The following is an 18,006-nucleotide window of genomic DNA, read 5'->3' on the forward strand; positions in this document are numbered from 1 at the left end:
GCACGGGCCAGAGCAGCACAATAAATCAAAGTGCCAGATTCAACACACATACAAAATCTGCAAGCAGAATGCATCTTGACAAGAGCCTTCCCAGCATGGGTGCTTTGTGTTTTGGTGTTGGGAGCTGAGGAGTAACACAGATAACAGATGGATTTATGACAGGGCTTAGGCAGGGATTAGGGCACCTCAGCCCTAGATGATTGCAAAGCTTATCATGTCACCTTTTGCTTTATCACAGACTACAGACTACAAAGAGAAGAAGATAGAAAGATAGAAAGAGAGTGAGAGAGAATGGCAGAATAAGAGAGAAAGAGGCTTTTTTAAAAAATAGAACACAAGCTTACTGCCATGCTTTTCAGAAGATGTATGTTTGTATATAGATTCACATACACATAATTAGGAGTTCCTGTAGCTCAACTGGTAGGGCATGGTGCTAGCAATGTCAAGAACATAGGTTCGTTACCCAAGAAACACACAAACTGATACAAATTGAATCATTGAATGCACTATAAATAGCTTTGGATAAAAGCATCTTCCAAATGTTTAAATGTTCAATGGAATGAGAGATGAGGCAATACAATTGAAAGAGAAAGGATGAATTAAAGAAATAGAAAAAAAAGAAAAGGCAAAATAATAATTATAATAATATAAATACAAATCTAAGCAAGGAGACAAAATAGTTTAATTGCCTGAGGAAAAGCCCTAGTAAACAACTAAAGTGCTAATTTAATAAACTGCTCATAGGTTGTCCAGTAGAGAGTTCCAAAACCTGGGACCATATATAGACCAAGAGTAGTATTAAGCAGTAGTATGACACATTTTTGTCACATGATTTCACTACTTCATTCTTAATTCAGCGAGTGGTGTTCAGTTATCATCTCAAGGGAAAAAAAATATGACTGGCCGACTCGGGGAGAAGTAGAGGAGACATTGTGGTATCAACAGAGGCGAAGAGGTCTTCTGTCCTGTAAAATCTACCCAGATCAGTTCCAAGTGGAGGGAGCCCTAGCACTTCAAATGGTCTTGATAACCTCAAGAGAAAACACGGTGAACCTCATTTGGTACCCTTAGGGGCCAGACATGAAAGGTTTCACAATTCGGGCTAAGGATGAGAAGGTCCTCCCTGTTCGGAATCAAACAAGGCGAGCCGTCGAGGAGAGGAATTAACTCAGAGAAACATATCCTGTTCGGCCAGCGCAGCGCCATAAATAGGAGGCAAGACCCTTGCTGGTGAACATTGCCAAGACTCCCGGGAGCAGAGAAACCGGGGAAAGAAACACATACAGACGCATTCTGGGTCATGTATGTCTCTTAACGTCCAGACCCAAGGGGGCTGGGTGATTTCAGGGAGAAGTAGAGGAGACATTGCGCTATTCATAGAGACGAAGAGGTCCTCTTCTGCCCTAAGATCTCACCCAAACTTGTTCCAAGTGGAAAAAGCCCGCCATTTAAAAAGGTCTCGATAACCTCAGGAGAAAGCCCTGTGTCCCTCAGCTGGTACCCTTAGGGGCCAAACATGAAAGATTCCACAATTCGGGGTAGGGATGAAATATTGCCCTGTGCCTGAGATAGAAGATCCTTCCTGTTCAGAATCGCCCAAGGTGAGCCGTCGAGGGAAGAGATTAGCACCGAGAACCAAGCCCTGTTCGGCCAACGCGGTGCTATCAGTAAGAGGCAAAAACCCTTGCTGGCGAACTCTGGGCAACTACTACCTTAGGGTGGAGTTCTTAACTCCCCCGTTGGTATTTTCTGTCTGGGCCGTAAATCTGCTCCCATATACGGGCATCCAGGGATATAACTGACCTGAGTGACAGGAGCTTACCCTGGGCCCTAAGGAGAATCCGACATGTCAGAAATACAGCTGACAAGAACGTGGGTCTCCTTGATGATTTATGTAAGAGGCTACCGCTGTATTGTCCACCCGCACCAAGACATGGCAATCTCAGGAGGAGGTATTTCAGGGCCAAAAATACAGCATCAACCCGAGACAGTGACTGTGACAACCGAGCTGACGAGCCTCCTATCCCCTTAAGCTGGACGACCACTTAAGGCCGCTACCCCGCCTTAAGTGCAGTTCAAGCTTTAAGATCTAAGCCAGACGCCACCCCTCACCCTCCATGGGAAACGGGAAGTATTTAGTGTAATAACCTAACTCTCTCTCTGGAAGGGGAACACATACCATGGCCCCTTTAACCAGGAGATTTAGTTTTTTTTTTTTTTTTTACATAAAAAAGGAATCCGGTTTACAGTAGTGAGAACACGCCGTTGAAACACGGAAAAGCTGCAAGTGAATTAAATCCTGATGCCCTTATAAGACCCACAGAAAATAATATATCTGGCAGAAGTTTCCACGCTGCCAGGATCTCTGAGATGGGTATTATATTTTAACACTTCCTGTTGATGGGTTGTCGAGTGTTTCGCGTCCTGAATAAAATGCAGGAACAGCGAAAACATCCAATTTTGACGGAAGCCTCTGCAATCCGAAACACCAAGAGGTGGCGGGAATGGAGGGGCTTCGAGGGGGTACCGGGAGGGGTGAAGTGAAGCACGCGCCCCGTCCCGGGGGGAGCTACCCCCTAATCTAGGCGCAAGACTGTCAGGGTTTTCTCTTACTAGAAATTATAGTCCTGAGGTCTTGCTTCGGGGGCTGGCGAGGGTGGCGAGACTGTCCCCAATCCCTGGGAGGAGGAGCACGACTCGCCATGCTTTGTTTTTGAGCCTTCCTTCAGACAGGACCGAGGCGGGTCTGAGGCTTGCTCGTCAAGCGCAGAACCCACACTCAGGTCGTCCAAGAGGTCGGCATGGTACGCCTGTAAAACAGCATAGTGTGCAGAGCAGCACCACCCTGACCTGCTGCTTGATAAGCCCTTCCCACTAAAGTGGAGGTTGTCCTACAAGGCTTTGAGAGTCTCCGTACCTCAGCACCCACAATAGTCGAATATAATGACGTCGAGGGTATGTGAACACAGGAAGAAAATACATATATATATATATATATATATATATATATATATATATATATATATATATATTTTTTTTTTTTAGGGGTTCCTCCATGAGCGAAAAAGCTCTTCATGGAGGTTATCAAAGAAGGGAAGGGACTCATGAGGCGTTCCCTTTCTTAGACTGGAAGATAAAATCTATCCCCTAATTTGAAGGAGCTGGGGTTTCTTTTTCGCATGGCCAATCCAATCTGGCAACCGCACGAGTAACAACATCGAGCAATTCCTCCGTAGATTTTTTATCGCGGACGGAAAGCTTGGAGGCGGGAAGTGAATCGCGATCGAGATCATGTGAAGGACCAGCTGGGTTTGGGGAGAGAGCGAGAGAAAGGGATCAACCCGTCTCTTGTTCCTCAGCCAAATCCATGCAAGAGCCCCACAAACTATTATTATTTTTTCGTGAGTGCTGACTCCCGGAAGCAAGCGAGGCGAGCGCGAAGCACTTTGCCTGTTAAAGCAAATCGCAGTGCTCGCACCCGTCATAGTCATAGGGATGATCACTTCTGAATGGAACACTCCTTGTATCATGGTAAATGTTCATCAGTTGTCTGTAAGCCATACACACCTTTGACACATTGACGTGCCTCTAATTATTATTCTTTTGTCTGTATTCTGCCCATTGACTAATCCCCTTATCTGTGTGCCATAGTAACACCCATATCACCCAATATCCATCTTTGGAGTAGCATCAAATATCTTTCTTTAAAACCAAGGATAAACATATTTTTGATGATCTTATGGCCACGTCCACACTAATACAATTTTGTTTGAAAATGCATCGTTTTTGGCATTCCGTCCTGAGATAGCATTTTTTAAAGTGAAAATTCCGCTTCTTGAAAACGCTGTCTTCACCTTGTAGTGTGGAAAGGGAAACTGGAGATATCTGAAAATGATGAAGTATTTGTTGTCATGTGAGCATTCATGTGATCCATTCAACCCAAAACAATCAAGATGGAGGCCCATGTTGTAGCGGCGTTATTGTGCCTGCTCTTACTTTGAAAGCATTGTTAAAGATAAATGTTACTTTGATATGTTCACATGTGCAGTGAGGGGATTTAAGAGTTTCGTATGTTTTAGTGTGGATTTGCAACTTTTGGAAAACACTTGAAAATGCAGTTTTCAAATTTGTGGACACAGCCTACATGAACGATTTTACAATTTCCATCATAAAATACAATAAAAGACGGTAACAGGTGCATACTATGACCAAGGTTAGCACGCTAGCATTATCATGCTAGTATTCCTCAGCTGACCTCCATCTTCCAGCTATTCAATCACACATGGTGTCATATATACTTGGACAGAGAGATGAAGACCCACGGCAGCCTGATTATTACTGCCCACGTAAACGTATTCACTCAGTCTGTGTCTCCTTTTCAATGCAAATGAAGGACTACAAAGAACTTACAGGCTCTGATGTCTCTGAAAGCTAAACTTTTACACTGACACTTTTATAGGGTTAGAACTGTGCTGCTTCTGGCACAGGGCCCTGCTCACGAGAAACAGGCCTTAAATAATCATCCATTCTTTTCAATGTCCTGTACATCCTTCATAGCTGTCATCTTACTCATTTTACTGGGCAGAATTTATTACAAACTACAAAAATCATCCCCAGAATGAGAAATATTTGATTACTTTAAAGTTGGAGCATAGCCCAAGTTTCAGCAAGAGTAGGAGGAATGTGTTTTGTCAGTGAAACGTAATGCCTGCTTTGATATTCATCTGCAGATTTACGGTTCTGCGTCCACTCTGTCTGTCCACATTGACAAATCTCCTACTTAAGCAGACAGGAGTTTGGCCAAAGCCTTTGAGGTGATTTTAATGTTAAAAGCATTTTCGTTTTTCATGAGATGACAAAAGTGCACAAATGCCACCAGGACATGGTTTTATTCAGCCTGATGGTAAAAATGGTATTAAAGTGAATGCGAATATTAATGGCCTTATACACTTAGGCCAGTGGTTCCCAAACTTTTTAAAACTACAAAAAACTTGATTTTCAAAATGCTCCCATGGCATGCCAACCACTGAAAAGTAAATAAATTAAACATAAAAAAACATAATATAAAAACATTAAAAAAGTAATCTAAACTACTTAAATTATTGACATATTTACTGTGTGATTATTAGATATACTGTACATTAATACTGATTCAATGCTGTTAGATTTTGACTGAGAAACAGACCTACCATTGAAATGTATTGTGCTTATACAGTAGCTACTTAAGTTATCCAGCCAAGGACAGTTAGTGCTTTTCTCTTTTTTTCTTGGATATTTTGAGATATAAGATGTTCAACTTAGTCTCATAGAATGAACATTTTCTATAAGTAATTTTTTGCAAAGTTTGTTTCACGTGGCAATTTCTACATTTTGCATCAGTTTCTTGGTGATTTTGCTTCACACATACAGTGCACGGAGGGATCCACAACTCGGACATCCGAAGTATACTTTGGCCTTACGATGTCTGTTTTGTTCACCTCTCATTTATCTTTTAAGACATTATTGGTTTAGGTTAAAGTTTAACATTAGGGAGGTATGTTTTACTCATTCAAAATCCATCTAATATTCACCTTAAATCCCTTGTCTGATTACAACATCATTTAAAACATTTTGGCACCCCTCGCTGGACATTTCACTACGAAACTGCAGCCAAACGTGTAATGAAGCATGTAATTTTGGTTTGCAAAGATTTTGCCATTGTGTCATAAATTTAATGAGATCATTCTGAAGATTTTTGTTCAGTCAAGCCCAAAGTATACTTTGGTCAGACATGAACACTAAGTGTCTACATACACGATGTGTGACGCAAATTTCATCATCAGTAAAGTGCTCGATCACTGAACGCATACAGGCAGGTACTCTGAACGTGCAGTATGCACATGCGCCTGGAATTATGTGCACTAATTAGTGGGACCACAAGGTGGCAACACTAACAGCTGAGCCGTTGCGGTCTAGAAGTACTAGAAGAATATGTAATCGCCGCTAAACATCAGGAAACTAAGGTAGAAACATAAAAACAGGATGTGAATGTCAAGAACGTGTGTGTGAGGAGGTCAAGGGATATGTGCATTTGTATAATCTGAGTCTGAAAGAATATAAAGACATATTTATGGGTTTAAACTTCTGAAGAGAAATAGTCCGGTGTGCCATAGCAGTCGTTGCACACATACAACAACCGCTGTGTGTGCGTGCACAGTCAAATGAAGTATACATCGAAAAGCTAGCATTTGTCTAATAGCTGAACACAAGTAGATGTATCTAAGGATTTCTTAATACAGCTGACACATCAAATCCTGGAAGTAGTCAATTTGAAATATGTCATCTTTGCTCATGGGTGCTCAGTTAAAACTGAGGTTGATCGATTAATCTGCACCAATAGTAATAGCTTGGTCCCCCATGGTAATTTTGCCCTCACAGTACCGGTACTAACCTGTACGCAAGCAATAGGTCCATTTTGAGCACTGGTTTACTTTAAAGTGTTTATATTGTAAGACATTGTATATTATTGTAATGAGATTGTAATAAAATTCACTAGATTATAGTTCAAAGTCTTCCTGTGATGTCAATGAGATGGCAGCAAACAGGGAAAAAAAATATAATTTCTTTGTTTTTAAGAGCCATCTAGTAAGAAACAGGAACTGGTAAAACATCTACTTCAATGAAATTATGTACAACAATGTAAATAAATGAACTATTAACCATTTATATTTTTCTTGCAAAAATGTTATCTAATCAGAGTACATATATACTTTTGAAAGGGCCTTAAATATAGAAAGATGCTTTTGGGGAACCAGACGGTGTAGTTACGGCACACCAGCAGGGGCTAACCTGGCCAATCTAACCAGCCAAGAAATAAACAATTCTATTCTAAATCAGGATGTATACCATGTCAAATAAATAACTTTTGTTTATAGTACTTTTACAATAAAGTAGCTTTAAAGAAAATAGTGCCTGAAAAACTAGGTAGGATGTAAATGAAACTTTGGAAGGAAGCTAAACTCAGCAGGGGGAGCCCATCCTCCTCTGGTAGGCAGATTTAAATAAATGTATGTCTATATACAAAAATGCATCACCAAAAATATATGTTCTCATACATAATGTATTATTTAAAATGTATGTGCCATTAGTCAGACATCTTATCCAGTGTAGAGTATTACAATGGTGATTGTAGATGAACAGATTGGTCTTATCTTTCCAATTTCACTAATGAGAATGGTTTGAAGGGTGGCTATTTTAAATCAACTCAGATATTCTGAATGAATAGCCAAGATTAATCCCATCCACATTATATAGCTGTATCACATCCGACCTCAAGGTCAAATGAGGGAAAATATATGTCAAGGTCAATCAGTAATTGTGCCCAATGATTTCACATCTATTTTCAATCGATGTACGAGAGCTCAGGCCTGAGTGTACTCACTTTGACAGGTTATCTATCAATCTTCGTGCTTTAGAGGACCCAGGTGTAACATTTACAGCAAGCATTTTAATCTCAATATCAACTATTTATCGCAGGAGAGCAATGAATGAGATAGTTGGTGACCTGACATGTCTTCTATTTCTCTCTCTCAACACCCCCTTCAGATTAATCATTTGAGGTATTAATTTGTTAACCTCCCACTGGGTCATTATAAAGGAATAAAAATGAGTGAAGCTTACATCCACCCACACACAGTAATTATTCAGACTGAGAGCAAACATTTGAAAAGATTGAAGTGAACACGCAGAAATGGAGCAAAGTCCCACTCGCTATGACACAGACATGAGGGGGCGTATAATATGATTCACGTGTGTTTCGGAGCAGAGTGCGGGGGAGAGCGGAGACAGAGAGAAAGGTCTCAATAAAAAGAAAAAAGCAGCAAGATATTGAGAAGGAGAGAGAGGTGTCGCAGTAATGATTAATTCTGCTTTGTGCTGTATGTAGAGATGGAGCCAGACTGCTGTTTTGACAGTGGAGAATGAATGTGTTTACTCAGCATCAGTTTACACACACACAACACTCAACCCTGCTGCTAATGCAGCATGGAAGCACACCTCAACACTGAGCAGACGTTACATAAACATCTTTATCAAGTTTGTTGTATATAAGAGAAGGGTTTGTCTAGTCAGGTAATGTTTGCTTTATTACTTAAGGTAAGAACCACATATAATATATACATTTAAAAACATATCATTGTATTGTTGGACATCAAGTGACAACATATTCTACACTCAAAAAACTGATTTTTTGCAGGTTGTTTAGTTAGTTTACTTCATTAAAATGAAGGCAACACAATTCACAATGTCACAACTTGATTTCAAAATGTTCAATCCAATTAAATTAGTAAAACTGAAGTTACCTTAATCCATTTAGACTACGTAAATTTTTTTTTTTAGCATTGATGAAACTGGGCAGGGGGTTTCCATTTTCCTCATGGGAATGGATGGGTTGAGCAATGATGAATTTAAGTGTTATTTTATGCTGTTTTCAGCAAGATGAAAATGGAGTAGATTTGTTAATGTTTAATATTCTGTTATATTAGTATTTCAAAGAGTGTATGTAAGGCTGGAGTTTTGGGGGTTACCACTGTGGTGAAGATTGGCACTTGCTTAGGTTGAGGATGGACTTTAATGATGTTTGATTGTAGTGATGTTTAACTCTAAAAGAAGTTGCTATCAAATTGACAGTTCAACAGTTTCACTGTCTTTACACTTGTTCTCCTGACATATTCTAATGATTAATAAAATCAACTATGTTGGACCAACATAAGACAATTAATTAAATTAAATATTAGTAAATGTGTTAAACGAACCTAATAAAGTTGAGTTAAAACTACTATTGTAATTGTTTTAGTAGATTTGACCTAATCCAACTACATTATGTTCTCTAAATGAAACTGACTTAATTTGAATGAAAGAAATTAAAATACTTGTAAAAAGTTTCAAAAAGTAACGGTAATGACTTTTAAATATATTTCACATACTATTTTGGACTATCTATTCATCCATCCATCCAGGCAGTCATCTTTCCATCCGTCAATCCACCCATGCAACTGTCTGTCCGTCCATCCACCCTCCACCCACAGCCATCAATCATCCAACCACCCCTCACACATCTATCCAGCCACCCATCCATCCACCCATGCAGCCATCCATCATCCATCCACCCATCCATCCATCCAGCAACTCAGCCATCCATCATCCACCCACCCACACAGCATCCATCCATCCAGCCACCCATGCAGCCATCCATCCACCCAAGCAGCCATCCATCCATCCACCACCACAGCTATCCATACTCCACCCACGCAGCCATCTCTCCATCATTCATCCACCCAGTTAGCATCCATCCATCCATTTAGCAATCCACCTACACAGCCATCCATCATCCATCCACCCACCCACCCACACAGCCATCATCCATGTATCCATCCATCAACGCAGCTATCCATCCATCCAGTCATCCACCCACTCAGCCATCCATCATCCAGCAACCAACACAGCCATCCATCATCCACCCACCCATGCATCCATCCACCCATCTATCCGTCCATCCACGCAGCCATCTATCATCCACCCACCATCTATCCATCCACCCACACAGCCATCCATCATCCACCCATCTATCCATCAATCCACACAGCCATTTATCATCCACCCACGCAGCCATCCATCATCCATCCACATATCTATCCATCCACCCACGCAGCCATCTATCATCCACCCACCCATGAAGCCATCCATCCACCCACCCACGCAGCCATCCATCCATCTATCCACCCATGCAGCCATCCATCATCCACCCAGCCATCCATCCATCCATCTGTCCATCAATTCACACAGCCATCCATCTTCCACTCACCCACGCAGCCATTCATCCACCTTCAATCCACCCATGCAGCCATCCATCCATCATCCACCCACCCATGCATCCATCATTCCATCCACCCACGCAGCTATCTATCTTCCACCCAACAATGCAGCCATCTATACATCCATCTATCATCCACCCACACAGCTATCCATTATCCACCCACCCACGCAGCCATCCATCATCCATCCACCCACGCAGCCATCTATCATCAGCCCTCCCATGAAGCCATCGATCCATCCACCCACCCACGCAGCCATCCATCATCCACCCAGCCATCCATCCATCCAACTGTCCATCAATTCACACAGCCATCCATCTTCCACTCACCCACGCAGCCATTCATCCACCTTCAATCCACCCATGCAGCCATCCATTCATCATTCACCCACGCAGCTATCTATCTTCCACCCACCCATGCATCCATCATTCCATCCACCCACGCAGCTATCTATCTTCCACCCAACAATGCAGCCATCTATACATCCATCAATCATGAATGTATAGATGGCTATCCATTATCCACCCACCCAAGTAGCTTTCCATCCATCCATCTATCTTTCCATCCATCCACCCATGCAACGATCCATCATCAACACACCCACCCAGCCATCCATCTGTCCATAAACCCACACAGCCATCCATCCATCCATCTATCCATCCTCCCACCCACCCAGCCATCCATCTGTCCATCAACCCACACAGCCATCCATCTTCCACCCACCCACACAGCCATCCATCCATCTATCCATCCACCCATCCATCGCAGCCATCCATCCATCCATCCACCCATGCAGCCATCCATTCATCCACCCACACAGCCATCCATCATCCACCCACCCACATAACTAACCATCCATCTATCCAACCATACACCCACGCAGCCATCCATCCGTCCATCCATACACCCACACAGCCATCCATCCATCCATCCAGCTGTCCATCCACCCATGCAGCCATCAGTCCATCCATCCACCCACACAGCCATCAATCACCCAACCAACCACTCACACATCCATCCATCAACCAACCACTCACGCATCCATCCATCAACCCACGCAACCATCCATCCATCCATCTATCCATCTACTCACCCATGCTGTTATCCATCCATCCATACATCTACCCACCCGCGCAGCCATCTACCCACCCATCCATCCATTTATCCATCCATCCATCCAGTCTGTCAAGTAGGACAGTGCATGCGTGCATATCATGCGTGCATATCATGCTAGAGATTGCAGCTAAAGCATGGAAAAGATGGCAAAATATAAAACTATACTTCAAAATCTTGAAAGGCACTGATATTAAGCCTGGTAGCAATTTCTTGGAAATACTGTGTAAATGATTTATCAGAATGAAATGTTGCATGAAATGTTTTCTAACTGTATAATAATGTACATTTGATGACATAGGCAGAAATGCCTCTTCATATTTATGTAACAAAAAAGCTCAATCATGATTAGATCATGATACATTTGTGTTACAGACAATGACACACATTCTAGTGAGATTAATAAAATGTATAATATTTACATTTTAACACGCTCCCTTTACAGTTAGATTCTTGTATTGAGAGGTTTTCTAGGTCATGGAAGCTGTGCATGTTAATTTGTTCTTTTGCTCAGAGTGGGAAATTATCATTCTCACCACTAAATGGGTCATGGTAAAGACAGGGTTTAGCTAATCCTCACATTGCAAAATAAACAAATTTCCCTTTGAACACATTTGGTAGCTTAAGATAAGGTGTACATTTATGTCATCAATTACAAATTGGTTAAGTAATACCTGTAATCATGTAATTGCATCTGATACAGTGAATATCTCAAACAGCTAAACAAATTATAAAAAATAAATACTAGAGATTGCATGCATCAGTTTTTCAATGTAGCCAACAGGGGAACATAAATGAATAGAATAGAATAGAATAAAATAGAGTAAAATAGAGGCTACAAGCATCATAAAGAAACTATTGATTTTTATTAGTGTTCCCAATTCCAAATATTCCCAACTTATAGAATCCATGAGAGGTGGTAAGCAACTGTATAATGACATCAGAAACTCTTCTAAAATTACTGTATGGGGAAAAAACTAAACAAAACAAACAAACAAAAACAAAAACAAAATGTATGCAAAAACCTTTTCACATGGGATGTGTGTAAATGCTCACGATACAAAGACAAAGAGGAGTCTTAGATCACTCTGCACCATGTCTGTGGTTGGGACTTGCTTTGTAAGCATTGCAATTTCTGTACGTATTGGCTTTCCTGTCCCCATTTTTGACCCCGCTTCTGATTTGGTATTTCTATGATAAGCTTGCAACCGATCTTATCTCTAACTTGTATATAAGGCACTGCACTGACCTAACAAACATTTTTTTCTGACAGAATCGTGTCCAATTATGTCTCTGGTCACCGTCGCTCTCTTCAGCAGCATTGTCCTTAGCTTGATTCCTCAAACCCCAGCGGCATGTAAGTTTATCATGAATTAAATACAGTTTTACTGCTTTTTCCCTGTTTTTGTCATTGATGTGTTTTATTATGCCACATTTGAACTGTACTGACCTAGAAAGCTAAAACGCAGTAACTGCACCAACACTGAAAATACATTTTGTTTTGTTTATGTGGTCAAATGTGGATTATCACATTTCATGCTCTGATTTCTCTGAATCTTAACATAGTTCAACCAAACATGTCACAGGACAGAACATAGTCTAAGAGACCTGATAGATCTCATGGATCAGGAACATTTTGCAGTGCATAGTAAGAAACAGGTGTTAAGGAAAGTACTGTGGTAGTATTTGTTGCTATTTAGTTTTGGGATAAAATTAAATCCTTTTAGGCCTTTCGCCCCATTGTTCCCTAACTATGCAGATCATTTAGTAAAAATGTAGTCAAATGTAGTCTTGAGTGTCTAAAGTGTGATTTTGAGGTAATTTAAACTAAATTTGTATCATTTTTTAAATCTTAAATTACCATAGCTAATGAATATAATTGAAATTATCACATTTATTTTGAGCCAAAATACATTTATCATTTTCAGTTTTGTTCAAGGGGATTAATTTAAAAAATAATAATGATAATAACTCAAATAAGTGAAAAGATAGTATTTGTGTTAAAAATCTATCTAGCTATCTATCCATCCATCCATCCATCCATCCATCCATCTATCTATCTATATATATATATATATATATATATATATATATATATATATATATATATATATAGTGACCAGACAAATAGCAAATTTATCTTAAGGTGTGCCTTTAGCCCCATTGTATCTACTGCATTTTTGCTTTACAGGGCAGTGTAAGCCAGTTTTAAATGCCTGGTACCATGTAGAAGATTAAATACTGTATGGAGCCATTGTATGTAGGTCTATGGCTGCTCGATCTGTAAGAAAGATATTTAGTGTGTGTTGTTTCATATCAGATGGGCCGCTGAACTATGCCTGCTGTGTGAAATACACTCGAAAAGCTTTGCCCTTCGGTGTAATCAAAGGCTTCATCCAGCAGAGCTCCCGCGAGGTGTGCCGCATTGATGCCATCATGTGAGTCATCATTATATGACCACAGTAATAAGTTGGGGTTCACCCACTTACGCACACAAAGTGGAATACACCAACATAGGCATATTTAACCATTCATTTAAATATGAGGGTGCACAACCTAGACAAAACCCCAGCATATAATGTTGTATTTGTACCAATGTTGTAATGTTGTATTTGAAATGAGACCTGGGATGTCATACTATAACACACAGGGACGGATTAACCACCGGGCTGATTGGGCCATTGCCCAGGGGCCTCTAATCCCAAAGGGCCCAGAGCTCTAAATCAATTATTTATTTATTTTGAGATACCTATTATAAAACCACATAACCACAAAACCACACATTATGTCAGCGTTATGTGAAATACTATTTGTTCGGTAGCACCAGCAGCACCAGCACAGGCACTCGAGTGCATGCTCAGGGAATCTTTGTCTCACAGGTGCAGCGCGTTTATTTGAAGTACTACAGAAAACAGTGTCTGATTTAAAAAGCGCTTTGTACCCCGTCTGTGTACAAAGCTGATGGTTTAAATTCATATTAGCGACATAATTTGTGCAACAGTATTGGACATTAAAATGTTTAAGTCCTGCATTCATTTAATGTTTAATGATAAAGAGAAAGGTGCCCTACATATGTGCACGGTAACCTTTTGCTATATTTGGTTAACCGTGAGAGTTCACAAGCAGTGGTGTTATTAACTCAGAAATAAAGAACATTTATTGCCATGGATGTGCCAAACACAATCTCAGATAGCAGGGAATAAAGTGCACATTGAGCTATGAACCTAAATATTACAATACATAGATCTTAAATGATAAAATCACATTAAAAGCCCTATTCGGATGACAGTTATTTTACATGGGGACGTGAGGTAATTACAGCATTTACAGTGTGGGTAGTCAGGCTATGTTCAGACTGCAGGCAAATCAGATTTTTTCTCAAATCAAATCTTTTCAGGCAGACTATCCGCACTATTATTATATATTATTTTATAATTATATTATTTATATAATAATAATATTATTTATAATATTATTAATATTATTTATAATATTATTAATATATATATATATATATATATATATATATATATATATATATATATATATATATATATATATATATATTATTATAATTGCAAGTGATTCAGTTCTTGCATTGGTTGCTTTGGTAACGACGTAGGCGAACCCACGTGACAATGCTTACAAAATAGATGAGGGAAATTGGAGGTGCTTCGTCTCGCTCTCCAAATAAGTCCTGTCCAGTCGTGGTGCAGAACTCCTCCATCGCACAAGAAAAACTCAGCGAAGAGGAGACTGGTAAATATTGTGATGTTCCGTGATGCAGTCACCATTTTTGACGTCATCGTTGTGTGTCGCATTAAGAGTGACGTAAAAGATCGTTTGAAATCTGCCATCTGAAAAAAAAATGGATGTTTTTTTTTTTTGTTGCAAAAACTAATCTGGATACAATCTGGATATGCTAAACAATTTTGTCATTTAATTACCGGCCGAATCCACATATCTGAGTTTATAATCCAAAATCCGTTTTGGAAAACCCTTTTGACCACTGCCGTACGTTTGCGGTGCGCGTGGTAACAGCTCTGACGATAATGGACAGTTGTTTAAGTTGCAGCATTGTGTAACAGATAAGTTTTAAATAATTCACAATAATAAAATTACGTCGCCACTCCACCACAGAGGGGAAAGAAAAACTGATGTCCGTCATTCTGATAGATAGAGCAAAATATATATATATATATATATATTTACCATAGCTCCTCAAATTTCATTTGAACTATCTTTACTGTCCTTGAAATGTGCGCTTAGGAGAGAGCAAGCAGCGCAACTGAAGTGATGCGGGTGACGAAACATTCGTACCCCCATTGACACCTAGATTTATTTGCCTGCATTGATAAACACTCTTGTCGTTACAGATTCTTGATTAGTTTAACTGCTCTTCGCAAGAATTGTGGCTTGCTTCTTATGTGAAAATGTATACTGTAAATGTCCGCATCGCTTTGCAGTGCGGTTCCCCCATAATTTAAAATTTATATTTTCACTTGAGCGTAATTCAAACAAATTTAAATGCAAATACAGAGGACACAGTTTGTGGATTGATGAATTTTCAATACAGCAAGCGCAACTGCAATCATGTGATCGACAAAAAGTCTCGCTCGTCCCCCGTGATTTAATTGTCATCTGAACTCATGCATTAATCACTGAGGAGCCACGACAATGTATTTACAGACATCTCCCTGAGAAAATATTGCCATCCGAATAGGGCTAAAGTCGAACAAAAATAATCTCTGTCACTGTCTCACTGCCTGCAACATAGTAGGCCTATACTTAATCAAAAGAAATGCGTAATTCTGCCCGGGCAGGTTCACTCCATGAGGCAGCGAACGCTATGGATTATAAATCTCTTCGGGATGCTTTGATTTTTAAATGATTTAGCATTTCAATTGTTTAAGTATTGTCTGCACACCAGAGCAAAGGGGGGTAAAAAACATTAGCTCACCGTTTATCAAGCGCTGAAACTTTGCAAGTGTAAAAACAAACTGGAATCATGTGTAACAGTTACATTAAGTCCTCTTTGCAAACTGAACTTCATCAGAATGTCGATTTGTAAGGGGTCTCTAGCATGGGAGGCGCCATGCTAACAAAGATGCTTAAGGCTACAGCCCCTAACGTCAGTCACTAGTGCGCCTCATGAGGCCAGGGGAGTGAGGTTTACAGACACTGCACAGCACGTACCAACCAGCTACCGTTACACTCAACCCCCTACACTAAACCACTCCGGGTCACGGCACCACTGTAATCACGCGCGTGAACAGCCCGTAACTCGCCCTATAGCCTACTTGGAAAAACGGACCCGAACCTGGCCCAAAACCTGTAGGTTTGTTGGGTACTGTCGGACTCTGATCGTGTTGAAGATCTCTAAACATGTGCAGAATAACCGAATAGTGATTTTAGTATTTGAATACCATGCACATCCCTATTAATAATGCATGATTTTGGATCGGTCCATAATTAAAAAGTACATATTACTGGACGTGTAAGACACCACTCAAAACATTTCTTCCGTCAATTTGAAAAATCCAACCAAAACTGGCAAGCATCCTGTTGCGCATAAAAGTGAACATAGTCACATGACACATCATGGGGGGTCTCCATGGTGTACCAGTCCATGGGCCTCTCAGTTCTTAATCCGTCCTTGATAACATATATCACAATAAGCTGCATTTAGAAGAAAATACAACTTTTTTTTGTTAGCATTGCTTTGTCTCTGAAATGTATGTCATGGTCTTTCTCTTCCTAGTTTTTTCACCAAGCGTAACAAGAAGGTGTGTGCTAGCGTTGAGGATGGGTGGGTGAGATCAGCACTTGCACATCTGAAGTAAGGACAAAATTAAAGTGTGACATTTCCAAAAAGTCACCTCAAATCACCATGGCGACATTTAATGTAACATTTGTTATCTTTGAAAGAATTTGAAGAACGTAGCAAACACAAATCCGCATTTGTTTATTTAATCTTTTATGGGGGTCAAAACAACATTTCTTGTCTTCTATTCTAAAATTAACGGATTTCTATTGTCTTTGCAGGGCCAAAATAAACAAATTGTCAATGTCTGGATCTCAACGCCACCTCAATGTTCAAATGAAAACATTGATTCACACCAGCACCACCACTACCATGCAGCAGCACTAGCAACAGCAGACCATGAAGATGATTTAAAATAATAAATTTCATTCCATTCATTATTGACGGTCATCCACATTATGCAATTCTGCCTACATATATTCACCCCAAAAAAAAAACTTCTGTCTTCTAAATAACTTTATTTTCTACTTTTTAAGTATCATGTATAATGATAATTCAGTCTGAAATAAAGAGCTTTGTCCTAGATCAATCCTGAAATAAACAAATAAAACATTAAATTCATTCAAAGGCCATTTCTATATCACTTTAAAAGACAAACCCCTTTTCAGATAGGATAGTTAATGAATAAAACTGACAATCGTTACATTTCATTAATCAAGACAGCATTCATCACTCTGTAATTTAGAATAAACCATAGCACATCTGTGAAAAGGGGTCTGCTTTTGCTAAACCAGAGATTATGTTCATAATGGCAGGGTCTTTGTCATCCTCAGTCTTAGGAGCTCTGGGTACAGGTGTCCCAATTTTAATATTGTTCATAATCTGAGAGTGAGAGAGAATAAATAGCATTAGAGGTAAAACGTTTTTGCATTAGTTAATTATAAGAGAGTTTCCCCTCAAAATGTTGTTCTTATTATAACCTGAAGATATTCCTCAAAGTTTATGGAGTTAGACTGATGGGTGTCTACACTCTCAAACATCGCTCTTCGCTGCTCAGGAGAGGACTGATCCTGAATGAAGTCTAGAGCCTTATTGCTGTCCCAGAGTTTATGGTGCAATGATACAAGCAAGGGAGGACAAGAGAAACAGAGAACAAAAGAGAGATTGTTAATATTAATGTATTAAAGAAATCCAATGCACAAAACTGATCTATAAATTGGTCACTTGGTGAGAATGACTGCTTGTAACGGTTTAGGTTTGAGGGTGCTGCCACCTAGA

The 18,006-nt window shown here is 39.9% G+C and overlaps 1 protein-coding gene across 1 annotated transcript; it reads left to right on the forward strand.

Annotated features, from left to right (window-relative positions):
- The first annotated feature begins 12,197 nt into the window (after positions 1–12,197).
- On the forward strand, positions 12,198–17,349 carry LOC127648705 (C-C motif chemokine 20-like). The gene is made up of 4 exons (XM_052133426.1): positions 12,198–12,321; positions 13,285–13,402; positions 16,726–16,803; positions 17,010–17,349. The coding sequence occupies exons 1-4, from the start codon at positions 12,252–12,254 to the stop codon at positions 17,113–17,115; spliced, it is 372 nt and encodes a 123-aa protein (XP_051989386.1). The 5' UTR covers positions 12,198–12,251; the 3' UTR covers positions 17,116–17,349.
- The last annotated feature ends 657 nt before the right edge of the window (positions 17,350–18,006 follow it).

This window comes from Xyrauchen texanus, chromosome 9 (assembly GCF_025860055.1).
Source record: "Xyrauchen texanus isolate HMW12.3.18 chromosome 9, RBS_HiC_50CHRs, whole genome shotgun sequence".
NCBI lineage: Eukaryota > Metazoa > Chordata > Actinopteri > Cypriniformes > Catostomidae > Xyrauchen > Xyrauchen texanus.